This window comes from Marmota marmota, unplaced genomic scaffold (assembly GCF_001458135.2).
Source record: "Marmota marmota marmota unplaced genomic scaffold, marMar, whole genome shotgun sequence".
Lineage (NCBI taxonomy): Eukaryota > Metazoa > Chordata > Mammalia > Rodentia > Sciuridae > Marmota > Marmota marmota.
Window position 1 is genome coordinate 9,690,112 of NW_025999941.1, and position 27,578 is coordinate 9,717,689.

Genomic DNA, 27,578 nt, shown 5'->3' on the forward strand with positions numbered 1-27,578 from the left:
ATTGAAATGAAGCTTAAGCACAGCACCCTGAATTTATTACATATCACAAAACATGATAATGAAAATTTTCTAGCACACATATCAAGCTAAAAGGTAGCTTCGGCTGCTCCAAAAATTCCATAGGCACAAATTCCAGTTTTAAAAAGTACAGACAACTATCTTAAACCCTTGAAAAAGTTTTTCTTTCATAACCCTAAAAAGAACATTTTTTTTCTTGAAATAAACACTTTACAATCAATAAAATTATCTATCCTGTCATATTTCATGTCTGTGTCTATCTCTGCAAAATACTGCTTTAATTTGAAATGTGGTCATTAGCACTTAAACCAACATAAAGCCATAGAAAGTCATTCCATTCACATCACAGAATTATGGTTTTGAATAAACACAGAATTGCTATAAAATATAAACATTATTGACTTGTTTTAAGATGTCCAATCTTATAAAATATTAAACAGAATCAAGCCTAGTTTCTGGTTGATTTTAAAATGCTAGATGTTATCATAAATACTTTTTTTAAAAAAGAAATGTTGGCGCCTTGCCTGTAGTCTGCTGCTTTAAAATTTAGACACCATTTAATTGGAATTTTATAGATATTTACTCTACTCAATGATTAAGTCACCAAAAAATAAATCTATAAAATCTCTTTCTAAACATTTCTAAAGCAACAGCATAAAATTATGACATTTTGACATCAAGTACACACATTCATTCTCTTCCTCTCTCTTGCTTACTTTTAGAGCTAAGTTTCTCCTATCTGGGTGCATGTGAAAGGCTTTCTCTACCCTCTCCCCCTAAACTAGCTCCCGCAGACACACCAGCCCTCTGCCAGCCTGCACAGCACCACAGCATGCACACACCCATACCGACGCCCAGCCATGGCCCTGCACCTACGCTGTAGCAATGCAGAAAAGACAGGAAAGTCTCCAGTCGGGACGGGGCCTGGCTGTCCATCTTCAGGATGTGGGTGCCGGCTGTGCAGTCCCCAGACTGATCCCACCACGGGCAGGCTTCACTCAGCCAAGGCTGGCCCTGCACACTGTCATCTCCCTAATGACAAGTTCTGGTTAACTCTTTTGCAAGACTGGCCCACACTGGATTGGAAGGGACGATTTTAGACTAGCTCCATTAGAAAAAAAAAGAGCTGGAGATTCAATTCTTATGGAATAAACCTGCTCATCTACAGGCTGTCCTCTGCCTCCTCCTCCGCACGCTCGGGCACACCCCTTATTTTTGTCGTTGCTTTTCTCCAGGGAAAATGTCACGGTGTGGCCTTTGTGTCCATTGTGACTAGTCAGACATAAAAGGTTAGACTCATGGGCATGACAGTCTGTTAGTCATCCACAGCGATTGGTACTCTCATTGAGAAGTCAGTGATAACAGTCCCCCCGTGAGTCCCCACAGGGGCAGTGTCAGGCCGTATAAACCAGGTTAGACATCGTCACTCTGAAAGCCAAAGGAAACTTTAAACGGATTACCTAAAGTAATTTACGACTTTCCCTGTAAAGAATCTAAGATACCTATCTGTTTCAGCGCCACCTTGATTTTTTTCTTCTTCTTTCCAGTACTGGGAACCAAACCCAGGGCCTCACACGTGCTAGGAAAGCCCTCTACAGCTGAGCTCCATCCCCAGCCCCTTCTACCTTGATTCTTGGTTATAGTTTTAACACCACCATCAGAAAGACTGTTAGTTTCCTGAAAAACAAAGAGCACTATGTAAAATGGAGGCTCAGCAGAAGCTGCAAAATCATAACTTCCTTCCCACAGCATGTACTCCCATCATGGAGAGCCACGTACTGGTATTCCATCAGATTCTGAGGAAAAGGGCAAGCCAAGAGGATGCCCATTTTGCTAAATTATACACCCAAACTAGTGTTAGGTCTCAGCGAAGACTCTTGGTCCCTAGGCTGTTTCTTCCCATGATCCTACACTGGCCCTACCTCTCCCAAACTCTCACATGGACCCCCAGCAAGACAGTCTTTGCATCTACTGGGAAAGCCTGGGAATCGAGTCTCAGTTGCACACACAGAGCAATCCTCTTTTGACTAATTTAGCAGAGCTCTCGCATCCCTGTGTCAGTACGGGGATGACAGGTGATCACAGGTCATCTCTGCAGCTGGGCCTGTCTGGCACATACCCAGGGTCTCAGTTCTGCTGCTTAGAGGAGCCGAGATCTTGAAACACACTTTCTATCACGCACTATTTCAGACCATTGTTGCTCCAGATCAGCACAGATAGTGAGACTTGGCCATGCCACAGGCCTGAGCTTAGCTGGATACACTGGCACAAGTGACCCCAGGTCTTGGTGAGTGGGCTAAAGAGGAGAGGGTTGTGGTATGTAGGAGTTTTGTGAACATGGGTGACATAGAAGGCTCTGGAACTCTCTGCCTTTAAGGGGGGTTTTGGATCATTTCCTCTGAGCCATGGTTCTCAAGGTGTGGTCCAAGGGCCTTGGGTATCCCCAGATACTCCAGGGGTCCGTGAGGTCACTGTGACTTTCCTTACGCACTCATATTGTCTCATGAGAGGGTGGTGATGTTTCTAAAGGCTGCAGGATGTGGTGCTGGCATCTCCCAGTACCTCTGTGCTTGCATATTCTTGTATTTTTAAAGTTTCTCAGTTTTCATTTCTAAGACAGTTAATTTTGCTACATGGAGATCCTCAATTTTTCAGAATGAGAAAAGGGTCCTGAGATCAAAAAGTTTGAGAACTGCCACCCAATCCATCCTCTGACAGACAATGCTACCTTTGCCTCAGGGGTCAGACCTTCTGCCTCATCTAGGTTTCTGTGATTCTGCTGACCTTCCTCCCCTCTGCCCTTCCAGTGGCTTCTCAGAGCTAGACCTTGCCACTTCTTTTGGGTTGTTTTTACTGTACCTTAGAAACACAGGCCCTCCCACTATCCCAAAGAGACACCTCTATCTACTGAGGTCTAAGATGTGCCGAGGAGAACAAATTCACCCAGGTACCAACCCACCTTGGGACTCTAAGTTTAACAGGCTCCTTCCTATCCATAATTGAACCCTGATACACCTGGGCTACTGAGCACTACTGGGTGCATGTTATAACATGACAGTAACTGAGATTTTTATCACTCCATAACTTGCCTTAACTTTTTTTGTTTTTCCCAAAGATTTTTGAGCATTTCCTAATCTCAGATGGATCAGTCCCCCTTCCAGAAAACATATGAAACGCAGTACCATAGTCCTGTGGTTTAATTTTTAGTTGGGTCAAACCACAGTATTGGTACTGTTTGAGAAGGGCCTGTTACTCAATCTTACCTCTGCTTTCCTGTGATGGCTTCTGGTGTGTGAGACCTCTTTTATCCAGGAGCTTAAGAGTTTAGCACTATGGATTCTGGTGCTGGATACCAAGTTTGCTCTGTGTGTCTGTGAAGACTCTGAATAATAAACTCAAGTAGTCTCTGACAACTTCCTCTATATCGGACGGCTGTACTCTGTGGGAGAGGTTTTTTTGAGAAATGACAGAGGTCTCTCTGCTGCCTGTGAACCAAGTTTCAGGAAGCCCGACTCCCCCTGTGAGTGGAAGTTGGAGGCAGCCCTCACAGTTGCTGGTCGTCTTTCCTAAAGTGGCCTTGGCTACTATCACCCAATGCCACAGCTCAGCAGCACAGCCAAGCCCAAGTGAGGCAAGATTCCCTTGGTTCCTTCCAACCTTGTCTATGTCCTGCCTAGAAAGTTGCTGTTCTCCAGCTTTTTACTTATTTGCAAGGCGTGGGGAGAGAGGCCTGCATAACCACAACCATCAGAACTGCTCTGGGCCTTTCTTCCAGACATGATCTAGACATCATTGCTCACACTGACCCTGGAGACAGGGTGATGCAGATGGCAGTGAGCACGTGCCGTGCTCAACATCAGCGTGGGTCAGAGACAAGCAGAGGGGTCACCTGTCTGAGGTGGGTAGGCCTTTCAGGGGTGATGCGTTAATTCTCAGTAGATTCTTATACCTTAACACACCCCAAGCAGAACAGAAGCAGGACTTCAGGCTAGGGCAGGATCCCAGAGGCCCTCTGCTAGGCTAGGCATCAGCCCTTTGGCTAACAGACTGCAAAGGAGCATGGGAGAGAGGGAGGCCATGTTGCTGGCAGGGTGTGGGAAACCGCAGTGCTAGGAGCGACAGCTGTGGGTACAGTGTCGAGACCAGATGCAGGCATGCGTCTTCCAAGTGGTCAGCTGTACTGGTAGCGCTGCCTGGCTTTGAACCCTTCCTCCACGTCCCCGCCCACGGGGCCCTGTCAAGCAGCAGAACTGCTCTGTAAGAGTCCATCAAACCCAGTGACTCCTAGACTTGGTCCAGCCTGCACGGTGGGAGCGGAGTTGAAGCTGGGCCCATCTTTATAGTGAGGCCGGGAGGTCCACTGATGTCCAGGAAGGACGAACCACTTAGTATGGTGACCCACTATGGTCAAGGGACACTGTCACAGGCACAAAGGCTTCCCTGGAGATGGCCAGGAGACTGACAGGGACCTTGCCAATCTTGCCTGGGCCAGGCCAGGCCATAAGGAAGCACACTCCCCCGCCCTGGGCCTCTATTCTCAGACTCTGCCTGGCCGTGAGGGCTCCTGCATTGCCAGGGCGCACGGAGAATGGTCCACTTCAGTCAGGAACAGGGCTGCCCATAGACTGCACTCTCCCCTCCCCACCGCTCCACCTCTCAGGCTCCACCCCCTCATACACACACACACACACACACACACGCACACGCACACACTCCAGTCTGCACACACCAGGGCGAGTGGAAGGGGATCATAAAGCCCTTCTTTTCTCTACACAGTTCAGACACTTCAATATTTTTAGAATCTTCCCCATGACCTTTGCACTAAGGTCACTTTTGAATATTAATTTTAAAACTCTGCTTGGCCAATCTGGGCATCAGCATAAGAGGTGCAGACTCCTCGACCTGTTCTTGGAAATCGCTGAGAACTTGAACCAGATGCCTCTTGGGCAAAAAAAAATCTCCTATTCTTACCATACAAAAAAATGCAACCTGTGGAGTCACCTTCGTTTACGTCTTTGTGCATTTCCTAGATATCTGAAAAAGGGGAGAATTCTCTTTCTCGGTGGATAACTAGAGTACAGAAAAGAGATGAAAGGAAAACAAGGATTTCTTAAAGTTCTGGTAGTAAACAGGCATACGATATTATTATTGTTGAAGTCTTAATAATAAGCAATTATACGTTCAAAGTGCTTTACAATCACTTAGCTATTCCTCACAACAGCCCTGTGAGGTAGGTCGACATTATTACCCCCATTTTACAGATGGGGAAACTGAGGCACAGAGAGGTTAAGTGTCTTGCCCAAGGTCACGCAGCAAGTGAACGCTGGAGCTGGGTCTAGAACCCAGGTTCCCTGACTCCCGGTGTCCTTGAAACTAGACCACACTGCTTCCAAAGAGGCATCCCCAGACTGGCTCTGAGCGCGAATTAAAGACGGACAATGTTAGATGAGGTTGGGTGTGGTGGCATTTCCCGCGGACACGTTAGATGGACCCTGAGGTGTTGCCTGGATTGGTTTGGGCATGCGGGTGTATGTGTTAGTTTCAATGGGTGTCTCTGAGCTTCCTGGCCTGTCCACTTCTCACTGCATTCTGGGTTGGGTCACCGCAGCGAGCAGGGTTGGGCGGTCAGGAGGTCATGACGTACTGGCAATACAAAAGGAACTCTGTCAGCTCAGCGCCAAGGGGCCTGCCAGTCTTTGGGAGTTCGGGCAAACTAGGGATGTAGGACTTTGGAACAGAGTCAGCTGCCCACCTTAGGCAGGTCTGCTTAATCGTTTTATTATAATTTTTTTTTTTTTTTTTTTTTTTTTTACTGGCCAGCATCAGGAAGTTGTGTTCATTTCATTTCTCTGTGGGGCGGCTGCCCCTGTCCTTTGCTCTCTCTTTCTCTCTCTTTCCCTTTCTCTGAGTCTCTGCTTGGAAGGGCAACTGTTAAAACTTGTACGTTCCCTTCCATGAAAAGGAGCCACTGTGAGCAGCGTCGCGACAGGCAGCCATGGCCCCGCAGATGAGCCAGGGCCCCGCTTCTGCCTTTTGGAGGAGTGCCTTGCTTGGAAGGGGTCTCCCCGGGGCCTTGGGGTTGCGCTCGCCTGCATTTCTCCCGAAATGCTGTGTCAGTAGAAATTAGCCCACGTGAGAGTCTGCCCTTTCAAGGCCTTAGCCACCACGCCTTCCGACTAACCAGCTTGGTGCCGTAGCTCAGGCAGAAAACGCTAAAGCATCCGTTCAAGCATCTGAAACAAACGAATCAGCCAGTGAAATCTCATCTGTTAGCATCTCTTCTCCTCTTATATTAAAAAAAGGAAAAAAATGAAAAAAGAGCCCACTTATGGCTTTAGGTAGAATCATGCTCTTAAAAAAGAATCTCACTACTTTTCAGACTAGAGGGGTGTGTGGCCACAGCGTCCTCCACAGACTGAATCTCTGGGGGGGAACCCCTGTCTATGCACCAAGGCTCCCCAATGCCGCATCAAGGCACAGCAGGGGACCAAGGACTATTTGCTGCTGACACACCACCCACATCTCCCCTGACCACCTGCGGCCCCATCTAGTGGCCCGGCCACAGGCTGTCAAAGCTCTCCAACCTAACTACCTAATTCTGCATGGCTAGAAACAAGCAGTCTCGTCTTGAAACCCAACTTCCAAACAGGTAAAAAGACTCTCCCTCCAGAGTTTTCCTGTCACTCAGATAGATGGGCAGGCTACCACTTGGGATGAGGGTGGGACACAGTCTCTGCAGATCCCACCAGAGTAAAGGAGGTGTTCAAGTGTTGGGAAGAAAGAGAAATGAACAAAACTGTCCCCACTTTGGGTTCTTTTCTTTTTCTTATTGAAGGGACCCTGGACTCATCGGTGCCTGTTAAGTTGCACAGGTCCTCATCCAGAAGGTCCCCAGGGGACAGTCCAGGCACACTGCTGCTGGCGGGAAGGGGACTGAGAGTTTCCCTGGCTGCAGGGCTGGGTTCCTTTATTTCTTGGCTCCTCGTGGGAACTCGCGAGCCCCTTGGATGTAGCAACGATGAATGAAGAGCGAATGCCAGAGTCAAACTAAAGGGAATGTGGCGTGGGAAGATGAGTGAGAAAATTAAAAGGCCTGGTGCAGCTTCTCTCGGGCTCCCTCGGGAGAGGGGCTGGAGAGAAGGCTGATTTTCATGATGGAGATGGGGGGGGGATGAATGGATGGAAACCGCACACTCATTCAGATCACAGAGGCCAGAGGACACGGGATGCCGAGCCCCTCCCCGGAGGTGGGAGCGCCTGGAGGTGGGAGCACCTCGAGCCGAGCCCTCGAGCGGGGAAGGCAAGTCTGCAGTTGGTCTGAACAGAGGGAGATCAGACGGAGCCCACGGGGTTCAAGATCACGCGCTTCTGTGTGCCCGGGGGGTGCCCAGTTCTCAAAGCTCAGTGACCGCACTCTCCACAGCACCAGCATGCACGCTGCTCACACGGATGCCACACTCCCACCAGCATTCAGTCCGTGAGCCATGGTGCCCCAACATCGGAGCAGCAGGTGGCCCCCTCCCCACAGGCATGCCCACCCTCAGGGACTTCCCCAGAGACGGGTGTCCTCGTCCTAGCAGAGCAGTCAGCACACTCCTCCCATGCTGACCCCCTCTCCCCCACTGCTACATTGTCAAGGAGTAGCTCATCATGAGGAAGGAAAGCCCCCTCATGCTAATTAACCTTGGAGTAACAATTCACATTTAGAGCCCTTTCTACAGCAGAGGAAGCCAAAAATGTAATTAGAATTATCCTTCAAGGGGACAAAAAAATCTATTTTAATGTTTGCTTCAGAGTCAAATGCATTTAAGAATTTATCTGTTCAGATTATGAACACAACTTAATTGTCTACGCTGTGTACTCAACATAAATTATAGACTTAGCCTCCAATCCCAAAGGAGCCGTGTGAAAATGTGTTGGTAGCGTCTAGCTTGCAATACTGAACAATTTCAAGTTCTAATTTGAATTTCACTCAAGAAATGAAACTTCCTAGAAAATGAAAAACATTTAGGAGATTAAAAACCCTGGACATTATGTGAACACCATGCCATAGAATCTTTAACCCAGAATCCTGGGTTAAGATGGTGCCGTGTCAGCACCATCTGGACCTTTAGCTCAAGACTCAGTAAACCCCGTAGGTGAAATGTGATTACTCAGCCATGTGCTGTTGATGCATGTTTTAGAACAGCAAACACTACATCTAGCCCCGGAGCAAGTGCTGAAACTCTCTAACTGGGAAGTCTTGGGGGTTCGGAATATTAATAACCTTGCACCCAAGTGTTTGTCCTCCACGCCCTTCACAGAAAATTGAAGTTCCATGACAGAGCTAAGCTGATTACCGTAAATTCTGACACATGCCATCGATGAAAGATGTACTTCTCCTCTAGAAAGTCAAGTTCTGACCCCACCATCTAAGTTTCAAGAATAGCCGGCAATTCCCTCTAAGCAGAAGGTACCCACTGTTCTCAGAAATCTGGCCAGCCTCCTCTTCTGGGTAAGGGCTACCAAGGGAAGAGTCTTCCAAAAGCATATTAATCTCTCCTTCTGCGGGAGGCTGACATAGCCATTCTGCCCCCCAAAATGTATGAACCAGAGACCTGTTTCAATTCGAAAACACCATCTTTTCAGTTCGCTTTGCCTAAAGGCTAGCTGTGAATTGCAATCCAGGAGAAGGGCCAACCAGATCAGCAGGACACAGGTAAAATGGCTTAACTCCCAGATCCTCTGACCTGAGACAGCAAGAAGCCATGTGACTGAACCTGTGCTTGCTGAGCTACCAAAAGGATACATGATCAGAGCAAGAAGATCAGAGATTGTCTTCAGTAGGATTCAGCATCCACCTGCCCCACCAGTATGCCCACCGTATGGCCGGCTGAGCCAAACAGATTTCAGGAATCAGCCGTCACTGTCATACAAGGTCATCGCTAGCCTACCACATACACATGCTCCCCATGTTCCTCATTCACCACCATTCTCATTCACAGTTTTTCTCACAATATCACAGACAAGCCTTCACTTCCATAATTACCATCACTTAGAACACAGAACAAGGCTGGGTGAACCTTATCAACACCTGTGAGGTCACATTTGAGACATGTGACAATAGGGCCATAAAAGTAATTTTGGCATAAACTAAAAAAAAAAGAGGAGAAATTCATCTTACTCACAATGTACTTAAAGCACTCCAGGTAGCAGAGATGACGGGGCTTGGTTGCTGACCGCTTGCTGACCTTTGCAGTTTCCCATCCCTCTTTGCCCTGCTTTCCCCATCACTGGCCACAGACCACTCTTCTCAGCCCCTTTCCTGCAAGTCTCCATTTTAGCTCCTTTCCCATCTGCACACCGGCTTCCCACCCAGAGCTCTGGGATTCCCAAGGATTCTATAACCCTTAGATGCATGGATGCCGAGGTTCCTTATACCATTCACATGTCTAGGGTCCTAAGGCAGGACCTAGGGTGGGGCCTGGGCTGGAGGAGGGGAGAGGGGCCCAAGGCTGGCCTGGATGCAAGAGCAGCATTTGCACAGCAAGCCTCACGGCCATCAGAAGACAACACACAGAGACAGACACACCATACGCATGCACTCACGCGAGCGCGCACACACACGCACAGTACACACTAGGAAGTGATGGATGTTACTGAAATGGACCAAAAACCAACAAGCAGTGGGGTAAGAAACAAACAGAAACAAAACAAAGCACTTGCGTTCAGATGGAAAGCTGTTCACTAGGCAGCCGGACCCTGAGCTGAGCGCAGGGCTATCGGGAAGGTGTGCCTGCCTGGAGGACACTGCCTTTGGAGAAGACTGGAGGGGGCCGGGTATGAGGGCAGTACTCACTCCTCTCCTGCCATGGCCATCCTGGGGGCCCTGCACATGGGCCAGCGGTGGCAGGTGCAAGGCACAGTGGAGAAGGCAAGGGGAGGAAGTACTTACCTTGTGGCCCAGAAATGGCCAGTCCACATTTGGGGGAGTGTGCAGTATCCCAGTTTAAACAAAATCCTTGTGGTACTGCTCAACCATGAATGGTCAGCTCTCTAGTGTTTCAAATAAGCTCGTAACATTGTTAGTGAAAAGAGAGAACAAAACAAGAGGACAATTCACCTGTAGGGCAATTGTGGTGTTCTTCGCAGGGTACTTTCCCACCAATCCTTGTTCTTTCCGTTTCTTGAATTTCCTAAAGTAGTCCTGTATCAGGAAAGTGGCATAGAACTTCCCCACGGTTACCTCATCATCTAAACGGAGAGACCAGACATAGCTCTCCCAAATCAGCACATTTGGACCAAGAGCCTAAACACTTGCTTCTGGCTGGGGCAGGGGTGGTGGGGCGGGATGATGCGGAAGGCACCGAGCTCTCAGCCTACAACAGGGGACGCTCAATCTAGCAAAAAGCAAGGCTTTGCAAAGCAGGTAAGGCTCAAAACTAGTGTCTGTTAATGAACCGAGACTCAAAAGTTGCAGAAAGTAATATATTCATTATGAGTTTAATAGCGCAGCATATTAGTAACACTGTGAAATGCCATCTTGGTTATTTGCTTAAAATAAAAGATACAAAACAAAAAAGGCTTAGTGGGGCCATGTTTTTACCCCTGTGCATAGGGATTTGCATGTGTAATTACCATAAACATCAATGGCAATTAACCACCCAAATCCCTATGCCTTAAAATAGAGACCTAGAAAGATGACATAGAAAAGCCTGGAAGGAGAGGAAGGTTCAGGAAAGCGACTGCAGATCTAGATTTTCACACGCTCCCCCACCCTCTGTTCAGAATTGCCAGTTTTCTGCAGTGACAGCTCCAACTAGCCTCAGAGTGGAGCTGGGCTTATTTCTGCTTTGTTCAGAAACAACCTTCAACGTGTATCACTGGGGAATCAGAACCCTGCTGACAATTTAAAAGGTGATGCATGAGGCAGAATAGAGGCTCTGGCTGTCTCAAGGTAAACCACCCTGGACATGTCCACGTGCCCCCAGGTCTCCCAGGAGTGCCTGCCACCATCTCTGCAGGGTGCTGAGGTCTCCTGGGTGGAAAGCCAAAGGCCACCTTTTGTTGGGGGGCGCATAATGGGGGACTGAAGACCACAGAATATGACTCTCAAAGGCTAGGAGGGGGAATGGCTGCAGGTCCTCAGGCTTTGGGCCAGGCTGTCCTTGCAAGAGTCACCTACTGATGGGGATAATGGGCTCAACCTGTCTGAGCTTGTGTTCTCATCTGTAAGAGATAAGTCTCCTACAGGAGAGGACTGCTGAGGCAGACACAAGGCATTAGCCCCCTGGCTTGAGTCAAACTCGGGTCTGAGCACTGTGTAACACCACCAGCAGCACCCACTGAAGTGCATCCTAGAGCAGGACAGCGTGGGGGTCACTGGGACCCCCACATCAACTAATGTATTCTGGATGGGCTTCCTTCAGTGCCTACGGGGAGGTCCCACCCCTGATCATTTCCATCTCTTTTGGTTGGCTGCTCCAGCCCTCCTTGCCAGAGGCTGCTCTGGCTTGAGAAGTGATATGTTCCTCCTAAACCTCACGAGGGAAGTCCTGGAGTGGTGCAGGGGCCGCCAACATAAACCCCGGGCTCTGCATTGCCCATGAGAAAAACATGGGCCTTATCGGTCTTGGGTTTGTCTACACTGTCTCATGAGGCACCGTCCATAGTCAAGAGGCAAGCAGAGGCCATTCAGGGCTCACAGCTCACTCCCTGCTGTTTTCCAGTCTCCGCCCATTTGGTGGAGGATGCATTTAGAATATGAGCTCTAGCTGGTCCCTGTGGCCAGGCACCTACAGGTGCCACACCAGTTGTCTGGGGAGTTCCACATGGGTCTCCAGACCTTTTTATGACAACTCTGGCACAGTGGATGTGCTCACCTCCAGTCCCTGACAGCTAGAGACAGGTTAAATGACTTGCTCAGGTCAGTCTAGCCAGAACCCGAATCCAGGGCAATGGTTCTCCTTGAGCCTAGGTCCTCTCCTCTACGCCACCTCCCTCTAGACAGCCCAGGTCTGGCCACCTGCTTCTTTGGAGCTGCCTCTTCTATAGTACAAGTTTATCCCTTTCTTGGGCTGCCCAGCTAGTTCATGCAGGGGGCCCCGGGGGATTCTCCTGCTGCCGTGCCACAGCTGTCCTTTACTCCAGGCTTCCGAGTCCTCTCTGTGGGTCCCCAGGAATAATAGTGGCTCTATCTACATTCCACACCAGGATGCTTCCTGCAAATACAGGCCTAAACCTTATCTCTCTTCGGCCTGCAGAGCAGAGGCAGGCCCTCTCAAGGCTCTGCAGGGCAGGATTTGAGGGCCATTTGGTGATCTCCACTGAGGTGCTGAGGTAATTGGGAGACTGGACCCAGAGAAGAGTTCTTAAGCACAAGTAATGTCACTGTTTAGGAAGACAGAGACAGAAAGAACAGAAAGAAAGAATGCAGTGAGACTTTCTGGGCCCAGGACTGGAGAGAGATGGGGTCGGCTCAGGGTGCTCTCTGCCACCAAGGAGCCAAAGATACAGCTCAAGGGAAGGTTCAAAGGCAGGAGGGTCTTTGGGGAGGAGAGAAAGCTTCTCAAGAGAAAGCAGACAGTCCATGGGATGGCAGAAGAGACTGAAGAGGGAAGGTGAGAATCTCAGCCAAGATTCCAAGCTGAGGCAGCTCAGCACTGATGACCAGGGAGTGGTCAGGCTGTCGCTGGAGACCACTGGGTTCCAAGAGTGGGAAAGGAAGGTCCCAACATGTACTTCATAGCTCATTCCTGACATCACCTTTTTATGAAGCTCCTAATAACCTAGTGATGTCTCACATCACCTTCCCACCAGAAAAGACTTCTAAGACAAACATCCCACTCTGCTGTGTCACCAGGGTCATGAGGGGCGCCCTGACACTCCACATTAGCCAGTCTCAGGCACTCAGGGGCAGAGGCTGACCTTGCTCACTCTGGTGCTCTCTGACCAGGGTATGGCATGAGGATAGCAACACCCTTACCCTCTGGAGCTACTCATCTGTTTTGCCTGGAGCAATGCACACATGATCACTCTCTAAGCATGTCACAACACAGGAAAGGGTGGTAAGCACTGGTCTATTGGAAGATAAAAGGAAATGCAAACAAATGACAAAGATAATAAAGTCCTATCCAGAACTTTCCACTGATGCCGGAGAGTACCTGCAATCTCTGGTGGCAATAGTGCTTATATGAGATTAAGCCTTGATAAGCACTATAGTAGGCACGAGATTCAACACTGCATGGACTCTTGGGAGCATTCTGTTTCCTCTTAGGCATCACAATCCTTCCTCCTCAGGCATCACAGTGCTTTTTGCTACCACTGTGGAACAGAATAACACCTGACAGCCTAAACCCAATCCAAATAGAGAAATCCAGGCCCAGCTATGGACTAAGAAAGGGGAAGAATATTTAGCCTCAATGAGAAGCTTAGTGGGACTAAAAGCTGATCAGCTTTTCCAAGACTGAACCAAATTCTGGACTTTTTTCTGATGGAAATAAATGAAGTTTCAGAATAAAGTGAGTGCCACTCTCCAAGTGTGTCTCGTGGGGGATGGATGGGCATTAATTCAGGAGTAAGACTGGTCTTAATGAAAGTGGCATTTCAAGAGATGTGAGGTAGAAGGAGAGAGGAGCGAGTCCTCCGGCTCCCTTTGGGAACATGTACATAGACAGGTGTGGCCTGCTTGTTCTGAAGCATGCATCAGTATTTCAAGAAATATCGTAGGGGAATACAGTTGGCAAGAGATAACTCTGATTCCATGCCACCACCCTAAAACAGAATTGCTTCAGAATATTCTGAAAGACTTGAGAGTTGAAAGGAATGGAGGCTGCAGAGAAAGCTCAAGCACATTGTTACAACAGTTCAAAAAAGCACTTCATTTAAGCCATGCGAGCACTTGGAAATGCAGCTGAAAGGAAAAGAACAAAAACCAAAGAGGAGTTTTAAATGTGCAGCATCGGTTTCCCCCGTGAGCAGGGGTTCTCGGGGTGGGAACTTTATTTCATTCCCTTTTATCATTTCTTTCGGGCCCATTCTCCCCATCTCTGAGCCAGTGGCCATTCCAGCTGCGGGAGGCTCTCTTCAGTAATGAAAGTTCATACTGCTTCCACGAGAAGCAAGTTAGGGAGCAGAACTGGCCAACATGTGCTCTCTGTCCCCCCAAGAGCCACAGGCTGTCACCTTCTCAGAGGGAGTAGCCCTGGCTACAATCCTGGCCCAGGTTCTGGAGTCAGATTCCACACCTGAGCCAGACCAGCCTCGAAAGCGGCTGGGGCAGTGATATCATAAAGGTTCTCTGGTTACAAACCCCCCCAAGATGATGACTGTGCCCAGGCCAGGGGTGGCTAAAATGCTGGCGGGGTGGCACTGGGTAAGCAGATCCTGCACCTTTAAAACTCGAAAACAAAACGGTCTGAAAACAACCACCTCAATTTGTAAGTCCACGTGTACTTAAATGAAAATGGAAAAACAGTACACATATATATGTGTGTGTATATATATATATATATATATATATATATAAAATAGGTAGACATTTTATATATGTATAAATTCAAAAAAGTTTAGTCAGTTAATTTGTGATAAATAACAAAAGAAAAATAAGCATGCTTGTTAGTTCTGTCTCTAATTATTTGTAGTGCTGGGGATAAATTCTACTTTATTGGTAATTATGATGGTAAATTCAGTCTTGATAAGAACATTTCAAAATTACCATTTCCTGAAAACTACCCACTTTTTTAAATGAGTTTTCAACAAAATGCTGATGGATTTATTTTGACTATTTCTTTTTGGACAAAAGAAATATATATATATTTTAGGATTTTCATTTGTAACAGCAATCTTATTCTCTAACGTTAATTCTTCCACCAACGAGCAAACCCCTGCTCCAGCCACATGAGTCTTGGTTTCCTCCCCACTGAAGGCTCCCACTGAATCGTCTTTGTATTGCCCACAAATAATCATACCGGATGGCCAAGGATTCTCTAGTGTTGGCCTAATGTTGAGACCTAAAGCATTCTGTGAACACGGTCTGGGCTATCTGGAGATGCTATCACTAAACCAAAGTCCTGGCTGAGAACTACTTAGGAAATAGATTACACTGACCACCGGCTGGAGGGACCACTTGGTCAAGCAGTTTCATGCTAGTTTTCTTCCATATTTTCTTTATCACAGCTCGAAGTTCTTCATTAGCTTGTTCCAAGTTCCCTAAATCCAAAAAGCAAAAGAGGAATGCAATGGACATCATTATTCCAAAGTACATGTATGAAGACGCAAATTGGGTGTCAACATATTTTATATACAGAGATATGAAAAATTGTGGTATATACGTATAATAAGAATTGTAATGCAAAAAAAGTACATGTATAAAGGCAAAAAAAAAAAAAAAAAGCAAAAAAGGGAAGCAAGCCTTGTTTGTTTCCCAACTCCCCTCCCTGTCCTTGCCACTCTGCCCAGTCCCAGCATGGCTGGAAGAACACACTGCCTCTGCAGAGGCTCCCTCCCACAGGCTCTCCCCAGCCAGGGTCAAATGTTCTTCCTACATTAAAGGAGCCTACCCAGGGGGAAGTCCCTCCATGGTGGGGACATTCCTGTTTTACTCTGGAATTCAGGACTTCTGGACTCTGATCCCCCACAGCCCAGACCTACTCCCCTCCCACTGCTTCCAGCCCAGAGGCCTTTCCCTCTTCACTGGTTGCCCTCAGTCCACTTCCATCCAAGGCGAGGGCCCAGCTGGGAAGTCACTGAGCCTAAACTTTCAGTTCCTACTGCACATACCCAGAGATGCCATATAATCTTGACCTGTTCCTATATATGTTCCTATATATGGATCATCTTCCCACCTAATGTGCTGGCATGCAAGACCATCCTGCCTCCTGGAACCCTTAGAGGGGCTGGCCTGTGGCTAAGTAGACAAGCCAGCCACAGGAGGCACACCTTAGACTAGAAGATAGAGCCCTGGGGTTGTACACAACACCTGTCCCCTCACTTGGCACATGCTCCTTGCTGCTTCCTTTCCCCTCTCCTCCATCCAGTGCCTCCCACAAGGTCTCCACTTCCTCCCTTCCTCTCGCTCACTGCTGAGCAGGCTGCCATCTGCCTTCCAGTCCACTCCTGATGTGGCTACTGTGCCACCCTCCAGAGTCTGTTTTGCCAGATCTGAACAGAGCTCAGTGTGGGAGCGCTGAGGGTCCAGCTAGGAAGATGCTGGTCCTACTAGTATTCCCCAAGCGCTGACTGTGCGCTATGGGTACAGAGGGGCTTCCGCAGACAGTGCCTCAGTCCCCTTGAGGACTGTCCCTGGAATAGGTGCATTTAGTTCCTTTTTAGAGAGAAAGAAGCTATAGCTCAGAATTGCAGATTTCCTCACTGCAGACCACATAATATTAAGGGACAGTTGGAGTGAGCCCACTTGAGATGGCTGTCTCTGTCCCTGTATTTGCCTACTTTTCCTGCTATGGTAGTAAGCAGAATAAATTTACTCAAAACACTCTGGGACAAAGTGAAACCGATAGGAAGGACAGGGAGGACTGAGGGAGGGCAGGGTGGCCTCCTGCTCATAGGCACTCCCACTCTTCTTCCTGCTCCTTCCTGGGGCTCCCTTTACCTAGAAAAAGCCCAGTTGAGAAAGTCAAAATCAGAGGCGGCCACTCCTTCCTCTTCTGCCACCTGTCCTGCTTCCAGGGAATGCTCACCTTCAGTCTTGATCTTGAGAGCCGTTCGGACCAAAGCAAACAGGGTTGCGTTAAACATGACTGTCCCATCACTGTTGAGAGGCATGTTCATGGCCACTAATCTCTGTAAGTGGAAAGAAAAGTTCCTCAGGAGAAAGCCAATACTGGGTGACAATCGCGTCCCTTTGGGGTATTTATTCTGTTCATCCCTCATTCCTTCTCTTGTTAGCCCTCAAGTTCAACTCAGCAGGTATTTGGGAGCACCTTTATGATGGTTAATTCTGTGTGCCAACAGCCTTCTGCCCTCAGACTGAACATTACACCGTCAGCTCCCTTGTTTTCAGGCCTCTGAACTCGGGCAGAACTATACCACTAGCTCTCCTGGGTCTCCAGCTTGCTGATGAGGCTGTGGGATTCTCAGCTTCCAAATTATATGACTCTGGTGTACATACACAGGTACGTATCATCACACAAACACATGTATATGTATATATACATCTATATTGATCCCATGGGTTCTAGTTGTCCAGAGAATCTTGGGATTCTGTGTCCCCAGCACCTCACACAGAGCCTGGCTGAGTGTCACTGAGTGTTTAGGGACTGAAATCATGAGCCCCACAAGAGAAGCTGTCAGACACACAAACAGGATGCTCACCTTGCACGCTACTCTGTGTGGACATAATTTCCCAAACCCCAGAGGAGGTTGGATACGCCGGAGAAGAGTGACCACGTCAAGGTGTTTTATCCTTCCCCTGAAAGCAAAGGACAATGTGAGGTCGGGGGACAGTGGAAGCTGACCTGAGATTTCAGCCCACTCCACCTTCCACAAAAGTTGACATTCCAAAATAGCCCATCCAAGCCAGACAGACTCTTTTCCAACCTACTTTGCCTCAGGGTCATATTCTGACCATATTCGTTTGAATTCATCTAAATGGTGAGGCCCCAGAATAGACCAGTCCCGTGTCAGATAGTCAAAATTGTCCATGATGACAGCCACAAACAGATTGATGATCTGAAAAAGGAAATCAGAGGGGGGAACTTCAGCTGTAGTGGGATGCACTGTTAGACTCTGCTACATGCCTCCTAATTACATGGACATGAGATATTTGAACCCACATCTCCAAGTACCCAAAAGGGGCTATAAACCCTTTCCCTTGGGGTGATGTTTAAAAGGGAAGGCTTTTAGCTTTCCTGGATGGCTTGGAATCATCCCAGGAGGGGTGGGTGGATGCATTAGCTGGTGTTCTGAAGCTCACTGCAAGCTCATAATTTCATTGCCACCAGATAACTCAATACTCTGATGTCACTTAAAGCCATGTGCAGAAGCTTTGAAATTTTAGAAAGGAACCAGAAGCCCCAAGAAGCTGGGATGGTTGGTAACTGTCCCCAGCCTATTAGTGAGCACCCAATCCCTGCTCACAACCATGGTGGCAGTGGCATGAGCCTGAGTAAATGAGATCTTCCCTGCCAAAGGAGCCCAGGCACGTCAATTTTCCTGCAGAGTTTGACAGGGCAGTCACTAGTCTGAACCCCAAATGCTACACAGGCACTGTAAATGGAGGAGAGCTGTGGTGACTACTTACCAGAAACGCACAGAGCATGTAAAAGCTGATGAAATAGACAATGGCAAAGTTGCTCCCACACGTGTATTCCTCTCCAGGGTTGTAATCGGACTCGGGGTCACAGAGCTTCCCCGGGAGGCAGGCCAACATGATCTCCTGCCAGGCCTCCCCGGTGGCACACCTTTTTAGATGGAGAAAGGGCTTTAGTAGGTGAAGGAGAGATTTAAGGCTTAGACTGTTGAGGCGGGGATTCCTAATTAGAACAAACTTTAAGTAAAAGTTTGAATTACTGAGAATCTGAAATTTCTACTTACTTTCAAATGCACCTTCCCACACAGAGGTCCTGATATTGGCCTCTTGGATTATAACAATCATTGATATAAGCATACCAATTTTTCTTTTTATAAATGAATATCTGTTTTTCTGTGTCTTCTCTACTTTAAACATCTACTTTAAACATTCATATTGTAGTTTTTAAAAGATCGTTCCTGATTAATTTTGTTTCAAAGAAAGAACCACCCAGTTTGCAAATGACTTGCTGGAGACACGAGAAATTGCTTCTACAATTTCTAGAAAGTTCTTGCTGTAAGATAGTTGGTTTCCAAAGTTAACTGGGGCCAAAAACAATTCCATAAAATTTGAAACTGTACATCTTAGTATGTTCCCTATTGGCTGTGCAAAAGGCCCCTGTGTTTCTGCTCGTTTCTGTCATCCCTGTTGTGTTTTGGTAAACGCTTTCATGCATAAACAGGTATTCCACAATTTTCTTGGTGGTGTCAGTAAACTTCCAACTCCCAGCCACAACCTATATGGCCCCAGCAGTTTTAATAATACGACAAAATCCTTCTGTGGTTGAAATGCTAGTTCTCTCGAGAATATAAAGCAAAGGCAAAAAGCCATCGTGATTACTGGGAAAGGTACACTGCTCTGATATGACACATGTCCTGTGTCACTCTGAGCCCAGAGAAAGACAGAGACTGGCACTACCTGCCCAGGAACACCACCCACAGACTCTGTCACCTGAAGAGCAGCAGCACCGCCTGGGGAAACGTCTGGAAGTTGTTGTTCCTATTGATCTGGTTATTATCTCTCATGGCAACTTTCCCGAACATCTAGGTGGAGATGTTATTAGGAAAAAAAATAGAGTTTGTCATTGCTACAGTTTGAGTCTTTAATGTCCCCTAAAGGTTGTGTTTCGAAGGCTTGGTCTCCAGGGTGACACTGGTGGGAAGTGGTGGAATCTTTAAGGGGTGGAGCCTAGCAGGAGGCCGGTAGATCCCTGGGAGTGTGCTCTCCGAGGGGACTCCACGGCCCTGGCCCCTCATCTGTTACTTCCTGGCCATGCTGTTATAGGCTTTTTCTCCAACACTCACTGCCACCATGATGTGCTGCCTCTCCACAGGCTCAAAACAATGGGGCCAAATGGATCATGTTCTAGAATCTACAAGACTATGAGCCGAAATAAACCTTCTCTAAGTTTCAGATATTTCATTATAGTGACAGAAAGCTGACTAACAGTCACATAAAAAAAAAAAAAAACAACACTTATGAATTTAGGATGAAGACAGATTTGACCAACTGGGGCTTTCTCAGGATTTGGCACTTTGTTAATTCATCAAAGATCTTCTGGGCACACCCAGGTGCCAGGCACTAGCTTAAACACTGAGCACATGGTGCTCCAGACAAGCAGTCTCATCTTTAAGGAGTCCCTGTTCCGGGGAGAGACTACAAAGATAACCAGGCAATGACAACCTCACATGGTGAGTGGGGGACGGTCCAGACCCATAGGGAAGTGGGGAACAGGCTCATCTACCCAAATCCAGGGACTTGGGGTCAGGAAAGATCATGAGGGGTGGGGGTGACATTTATGCTTATAAATGAAGAATATGTAGAAGTCTGTCTAATTATTTCACAAAAGTCTGTGAAAGAAGCTGAAGAGTGCTCTAGGCACAGGGACCAGCACCTGCAAAGGGGCAAAGGTGACACAGCACAGGTGTCCTGGGGAATGAAAAGAAGAATGGAAAGTAGATAAATGAAATATCAGGCTGGGCACAAAGGGGGTGCCAGTGGGCAGGAGCCTGCAACCCTCCAGAAGGAGAGTGAGCTGCACCTCCAGGGCAGGGGCCAGTGAGCAAACAGCTTTTCTCCTGAGGCTTAGGAAGAGCCTGATGCCTGGCCAAAGCCTGCTAGGAGAACCTGGGGTGGGGTATGTGATGTAGTTTACAGGTTCTGAGGTACCTCTTTGTCTGTTACACAAGACCCTTCCTGGTGCATGGCATCCATCACACATGGCTCAATTACAAGGGCTCGAGTAGGACCACTCCTTTCCCAACTCCTGGTAAGATTCCTAGAGACCTGCAAATACTTCTGTGTCTCCAGGAAATAAATAAATAAATGCCACTATTTCTCTTTCCCTAGAATCACCTCAATTTCTCTTACTCACACTCCTCCCTTATCAGAAAGACAGCATCTATAAGGGGAGAATCAAGGAGGCCACATAGACATCTAGAGCCACATACCACTCTCCGTTTACCTCCACCACAGCTGCACACTTGATGTTAGGACCTGGCTGTTAATAAGGCCCAATCCCTTTCTCAAGCCCAGGAGGAATGGGAAGCATGCTGCAGCTCAGTCCCTAGACCATGGTCACAGAAGAGTCTGGTACTATGACTCTCTGGAAAGCTGAGGTACCACAATGGTCCCAGTTCAGTCCCAACCAAAGAATCTGGAATAATTTTGTTTCAAATAAGAATCCCATTTATGATAAGGAATAGCATTTCAGAATATCATCAGACTTTCTGCATTACCAAGTCTCCTCTGAGTTACACAAGTACAGAAAACATGACTTCCACGTTGACAATTATGGCTTCCTTCTTCTGTGGTCTCCTATCACCCACCACCACTGAAATGAGCCATGAATTTTCTCAACCAGCTAATTTTTCCAAGACACTGGGTGGGGATGGGGATGCCACAACACACAGATTTACTTGTCACTTCTTCACCTCTCCACAATCTTTCATGTCTGATTTCCTCTGGCACAGCCTTCATCCTCAGGAGCTCCTGCCTGAGGGACCACATCTTTCTCATCTACCTATCTCTTTTGAAGCCAATGCATTTGTCTCTTGACTTTTCCTGGCCATGGTACATTATACCACAGGTTTGGGGCTATCCTGAAAAAAGGGTTCCCAGGAAGCACCTGGCACTCACCTGCATGCCAATGACTGCGTAGATGAAGAACAGCATGGCGATGAGGAGGGCAACATATGGGAGCGCCTGTAAGAGAGGAACCGTGTGACTCAGTATTGGGCCCCTGTGCCTGTTCAGCACGACAAGAAGACCTACACAGTGGCCACACACTTCTTTTCTTTTCCACATGGTATAGTGAAGGAACACAGAATGAGGAAGAAATATTAATCCCAGCCCAGCACAACTACTTCAGTCCCAAGTACACAACCCCCTACACGCCTGGTGTTACCACTCTCCATTGTCAACACCGTATGCTAACCCTAAAAATTTTCAACACAGGCACACCAGTCTCTTGAGCTTTAAATCCATTATGGGAATCGTCTGTGAAGTTACTAAAGATCAAGTCATTCTGAAGCCTGAACTTTCTCTTGTGGGCAGTCTGCACAGGGCAAAGATCAGGTTGTAAAGAAACATCATTATGCAAGGTGATTTTCCACCTTGCTTCTGCTGAAGCATTTCCTTAGGGTGAAGTCTTAAAAATAGAATTAGTCAGAGGGGAAGAACCAATTTCTGATGGTAGCTACAGGATGCAAAATACTTTTCATAAAATGTACACCTCTGAAGGAACTACAGTCAGGGTGGGAAGAAAAGAAGATAGCTGGGTGATCGCCAAGCCTAGGCTCTCTTCAGGAACACCCAACACAAGTGTGTGTGTCTGATCAGACCACCGTCCTTTAAACCAATGTTCTTCCGTTGCTTTGCTCCCTCACCACATGTGATGGGCTTAATTCCAAGTATAAACACTGAAAGCATCCTCTTTCTCTCCCATCTGAGAGAGTTCATCGATAAGTCAGGAATTAGTAGACTAACAGGCCAGCTTCAGACCTGCACCAGCTGTGGACCCCAACTGCCAGCCTACCCTGGCTTGCTTGATAGAGTCCCATGGAGTTAGTTGTGGGCTTTTCTCACCACACCAATCTGTATTTATCTTCTAGATTACCAGTTAACCATTTTGTTGGCACAGTCTCTCAGTGTGAATCAGTAATCTGTGATTATCTACCAAATCTCAAAAAAGTTTACTAATTTCTTTAAAAAGTAAGAGTGACATTATTGCCTGAGCTCATTCTATTCTATAGCAGTTAGTCCACACAGGAGTAAGTACAGCTGGGGAGGGTTTCAAGCCTTCCCTGGACAGAAGCTGGCTGCCTGGGTCCCCCTCTGCCCTGCCTCAGTGCCAAGAGCCGCACTTCTTAGTCCTCCAACCTCATTCTTTTCCGCAGGACCTGTGACATACTTTCTCTGAGTTTTTGCACCTTTCCTTTTCCCCAGGGGCCATCTCTTTTTCCCTTAACCGGTTAAGATCCTACAGTCAAAGCTTACTGGGTTGTTAAAACAGCTTATTGGGTTTACAGCTTACTGGGTTGTTAAAACTCATCACCCCAGAGATGGGTGAGAGACAAACTTCAGCTTTTTGATGTATCTTTGGAAAGCTTCATTTGTTCACATGAACTTATTTATGAGTTTTGGATGAAATAGTTGACTAATAAAATGAAGAAGCAAGGTTCAATTTATAATGTTTCTATAAATCCAAAATTTCCCTACAATGGGTGCACCTTTTACCAGGAATATATTTATTTTCCTCTCCCCAACTGAATCAATCCAGAAGACTGGAATATCTGGGGTAGGATACTGGAAGATACAGGAGAAACCAGTTATGCTCAGGAATAGACTAGAAATGGGTTGCGCCAGCCTGGGGAATCATAGGTAATCAAAGAGACCTGCCTTAGGCCTAAATGCCCTGAACTCGAATCCCAGTAGGCACTGGATAACCAGAGACCTAACAGTGGCCTGGCCAGCTGGCATTATTTCTAGTTGTATCTAGACTGGCTGACAGACAGGATCTTTGCAGCTACAGGAGGAGAAAGCATCTTTGAGTGAGGCTGTTGGCCTCCAGGGAGTCTGCAGGACCCACTCCTCTCTCTGACTACCACCACCACTGGGTATCCTGGGGATACTGAGGAGCCCAGAGACTCAAATCTCTTTCCATCCTGGGAATGTTCCTGATCTCTGAGATACAGGGCCTTCCTGCTTTCTGTTCTGCTTCCTTTAAGGCAAGTGACCCGAGCAGTGCTGGGCTGGATCTCTCCAGCATTCCACCTAGGTCCACACAGTGTCAACGCGGGAAGAGAGTGTCTGGGGCCCCCAGGACAAGGGATAACCACTGACCTACACATGAACTTCCCAAAGAAACAGAAAGCCTGGGCTTGCTCTTACCTGAAAGGACTTAATAAAAGTCCACAGCAATGTCCGGATGCCTTCCCCTCTGCTGAGGAGCTTCACCAATCGCATCACTCGGAAAAGACGGAAAAAGGTGATGGAGATTCTATTGCTCTCTTCAGAGTTCTGAAGGGTTATCATGGAGAGGTCAAACCCAATGGAAAGTAGAACATGCAACACTTTCAGAAAAACAGCAACAGATGCAAAGGTGACAGAGGTAAGAACTGAAGATGTGTTTCTAGGGCCTTTTCACCTTAAAAAGCATGATATGAAAGGAAAAGTTACATGCTAACAACACAGGGTTTGAAAAAACTATCCACACAGCACATGCATGTCCACGTGTTCTACTGTGTTAGAGGAGAACGCTGGGCTGGCCAAGAGTGCTGGACACTGATGATGAATGCAAACCACTGCAGACACTGTTCTGGAAGGACAATCATGGAGAATACAGAAAAAACCAGTGGAAAACTCGACATGGTCAAATAAACTCAAGGAAAAGGCCCAGCCCCTGGGAACTAGTCACTGATCTTACCCCAGGTGTAGCAGTTGGGACAGGGACATTTTCACTTTCAGTTGGCTTTAAGAAATCAAACATTAAAAAATGGATTAATCAGGTGGGAAGGAAGAAGGGATTCAGAACATTCCACCCTTTTAAAAATGTGTGGTTACTGTCTTTGGACAACACACCTGCTCCCTCCCTGAGAAAATGCCAGTGACTCTAACTGGATGGGCAGCCATCGGCAGGGTGCAAACTACTGTTTTCTAATTTATATCCAGGGACATGAGGTCCAGCTGACAGACACCAGTAAAAGATAATGCTGCCAGACCTCAGCTGTTCCTAAAGTCAGAAGCACAGAGGGTGCCTCCGCTTCTCTTAGCTCAGAGAAGCCCACTGTTCCACAGCCACCTTTAACTTTAAGCAACAGGACAACTCTAGCTGCAGGGCAAACAGCGGCCCTGCCTGGGGTCCACATGCCTTCCCACAGGACCAAATGCCTCCCACCACGCCTCTGACAGGGCTGCTTAGGAGCAGGACCAGACTGGCCAGAACAAGACCAGACTGGTTCCAGAGGTTTGCACTGCCTGACTTATAGCTTACTCTGCTCAGATGCAAGGAAGCCCAGGCCTGCAGGACCCTGTGGAGGACCAGCTTGCCCTGAGCTCAGCCATTCCACCTCATCCCAGGGCTGGCTGGGCTCCTGTCACCAGGCCCCAGGATGCAGACTCTTACAGCTGATCCTCACCTGGTTTCCTCACCCCAAGGGAAGGCAGGGGCCTTGCCTCACTCCACTCAGTGCCCAGCAAGGCACCTATCAATTGTTAAGTGTTGAAAAGAATGTAAGACATTGGCAGAGGCAGACTCTCGCCTATCCCCGGAAGTATCTTTAAACAGTAACTCTAAACTGAAGCAGAACTGGGATGTGACAGCCTCTTTTCCCTGCAGCGCTGCCACCTCCACTGCAGCAGCAGGTCTACCCAGGAGTTGACAGAAAGGAAAGAGGTTCGTCTGGTTGGGGCTTCAAAAAAGGCTTTCTGTCCAGCATGCCTATAAACCTAAGGGACGTGTGCATGCTGCTCAGATGGCTTCATTCCCTGGGAACAAAGGGAAGGAAAGGCTTGGTTCTGAAGCCTCGCTCTCATCAAGGGCTGCCTCCCAAGACCAAACAGAAAGTTCTGTAAAACTCATGGAGAACAAGGGGTCTGAACCCAAGAACAGGTCTGATAGTCAGAAAGGGTCACTGCTCCACCTTGGGATGCTTAGGATGGGAAGTTGGTAATGGCTTGTCAAAATCCAGGGTCAATATTTTTATTTTCCTCTATTATTTACAAACATCCTTACAGTGACAGCTCATGTTTTCAAACTTAAGACTTAAAAAAACCTGTTTTCCAAAGTTCTCATCGTCTCCCACATCATTCCCTGAGGGGGACGTCACTCTTGCCCACACAGCAGGAGTGTGTACGTGAGTGTGTGAGCATGCATACACACCTCTGCTCGCCTCTGCTCAGGGGACCAGTGTGCAGAAGACAGAATGCTACAGTGACATTACTGAAATGCCCACAATGTGTTGGACCCATAGACCATAAGGAGAGGTGTTGGTTGAGAAGACACTTCTGGCCCCCGTCTTCTGCTTGCCGCTATCCTGCTTTGGGTAGGTGAAAGCTGGCAGCCAAAGTGACTTTCAAGGTGTATATTTTTTAACTGACATCTTTGAATTGTGACAAGTCATGGACTGTGAAGTCCAAACTCTCATTTTAAAACACCAAGAGGAGGAGGAGATAGTGTTTGTTGAGGTCTGAGACAGCACAACATGCGAGAGAGGAAGGGCTGGACAAACAGCACACCAGGCTGCATGCACCCCCAGTGTGGCCTGTGACATCACCCCCTCCCACCACAGGCCAGTGGCAGACAGAACTGCTTCAAGGCGGGGGATAGATGGCGGCACTGGGAGGACAGTTCAAGTTGCCAAAATATCTTCCCAACTGGAATGCCACTGAGAAAAGCTTTCCCCAAACAACAAATGTCAGCCCAATGGAAAGGGCAGGCCAGCTCTCATCCTGGGCTGCACACCAACTACCTGGGACCTTTCACAAAGGTCCCACCCAAAGACTTTATTATTATTATTATTATTATTATTATTATTATTATTATTATTGATCAGGGGGTCTACCTGCACTATGGAGATTTTAACAAGTACATCAGTGATTCTAATGTGCCCCCAGAGCTGAGAATTTCAGTACTGCTTAGCCCAGAGTAAGGGCTGGGCCAAGCATTTATGTCACAGCCCACATCAGCAGAGTGGTCATAGAGTGGGGCCACTAGAAAAGCCCAAACAGGCTGTTACAGCTGGGCAGAGGCTTCTTTTGGAGTTGATGGTGGCTTAGTACTTGGATGCAGATATTAGAAATTCTTCTCCACCTTCCTTGTGGAAGGGTTGGAGGAAGCCTGGGAATTATAGCAGCTGATGGAGATGGGACACAAGTAAGCTGACACTATGTTTTACTCCTAGGACTGTCCATGGGTCATGAGATAGAAGGCCATTTTTGAAAAGCTACCTAGGGAACAGGTCCTCCTGCAGATGGGGTGGTCAGTTTTTAATAGCAGGGATTTCACCATCATCTCAGGGCTGGGACGAGACTACCTCAGGAGCTGAGAGGTTATGTTCTTTACCTGGTTCCTGGGACAGGGACAGTATATGGAGTTGGGGAGCTGAGCAGCCTAACTTGTGGGGTCAAGACAAGAAGCTGAGTGAAGTTATAGTGACCTGGTCCAAACTGAGCACCTGACAAGCCAGGGACAATCCTTGGGTCCTGAGAGCGAGCTCCTGCTCTTTTTACAGACCCTTTGATAATCAAAGGCAGCTATGATTTCTAAATAAGCTGCTGCCTCCCATGCAGTAACAATGGAGAAAGACAGAATGTCGGTGACAACAATCTATGGGTCAGAAAAATGGACTGCTGGGTCATTTTACCATTCAAGAAACAAGCAAGCATCCAGGAGGGAGCAGAAGTGAGCCTACCAGTTGTCGTCCAATATTTTAGCAGCTTGGTGATGTTATGATCAAATGTGAAGGAGACAAGATTATGAAAGCTGTCAAACCATGAAAAGCAGGGTGGGTGTGTGTGTGTGGAGGGGACAGAACAGAGAGCACTGGGTGAGCATGCATGCAGGACAATGCAAAGGGCCATCCAAAAAAAAATTTTTTTTTTTTTAACAAGAAATAGAACTAAGCTTGTTTTCTCATTTCCAGGCCAGAAAATCGATTCTTGGATTGGCAAGTCTCAGAGCCAAGTGTGACTGACCAAGAAGGCCCAAGCTCAGGCTCTGGCCAGAGACAGCAATGCATGTATGGGAGGGAAACAGTTTAGATGACCGTGACTG

At 47.6% G+C, this 27,578-nt stretch overlaps 1 protein-coding gene across 4 annotated transcripts in view; it reads right to left on the reverse strand.

The window, feature by feature from the left end:
- Cacna1d (calcium voltage-gated channel subunit alpha1 D) overlaps positions 1-27,578 on the reverse strand; it is a 316,079-nt gene that overhangs the window by 14,167 nt on the left and 274,334 nt on the right. For 2 of the 4 annotated variants that reach the window (XM_015494418.2, XM_015494419.2), the window contains 10 exons: positions 24,231-24,275; positions 23,696-23,824; positions 21,443-21,508; positions 19,256-19,347; positions 18,257-18,416; positions 17,558-17,685; positions 17,329-17,425; positions 16,695-16,797; positions 15,106-15,207; positions 10,121-10,251 (listed from right to left, as the gene is read on the reverse strand). In XM_015494418.2, the coding sequence (XP_015349904.1) occupies positions 10,121-10,251; positions 15,106-15,207; positions 16,695-16,797; positions 17,329-17,425; positions 17,558-17,685; positions 18,257-18,416; positions 19,256-19,347; positions 21,443-21,508; positions 23,696-23,824; positions 24,231-24,275 (1,053 nt within the window). The remainder of the gene's footprint in view (positions 1-10,120; positions 10,252-15,105; positions 15,208-16,694; positions 16,798-17,328; positions 17,426-17,557; positions 17,686-18,256; positions 18,417-19,255; positions 19,348-21,442; positions 21,509-23,695; positions 23,825-24,230; positions 24,276-27,578) is intronic. The other 2 variants (XM_048801133.1, XM_015494421.2) reach the window with 1 other exon arrangement.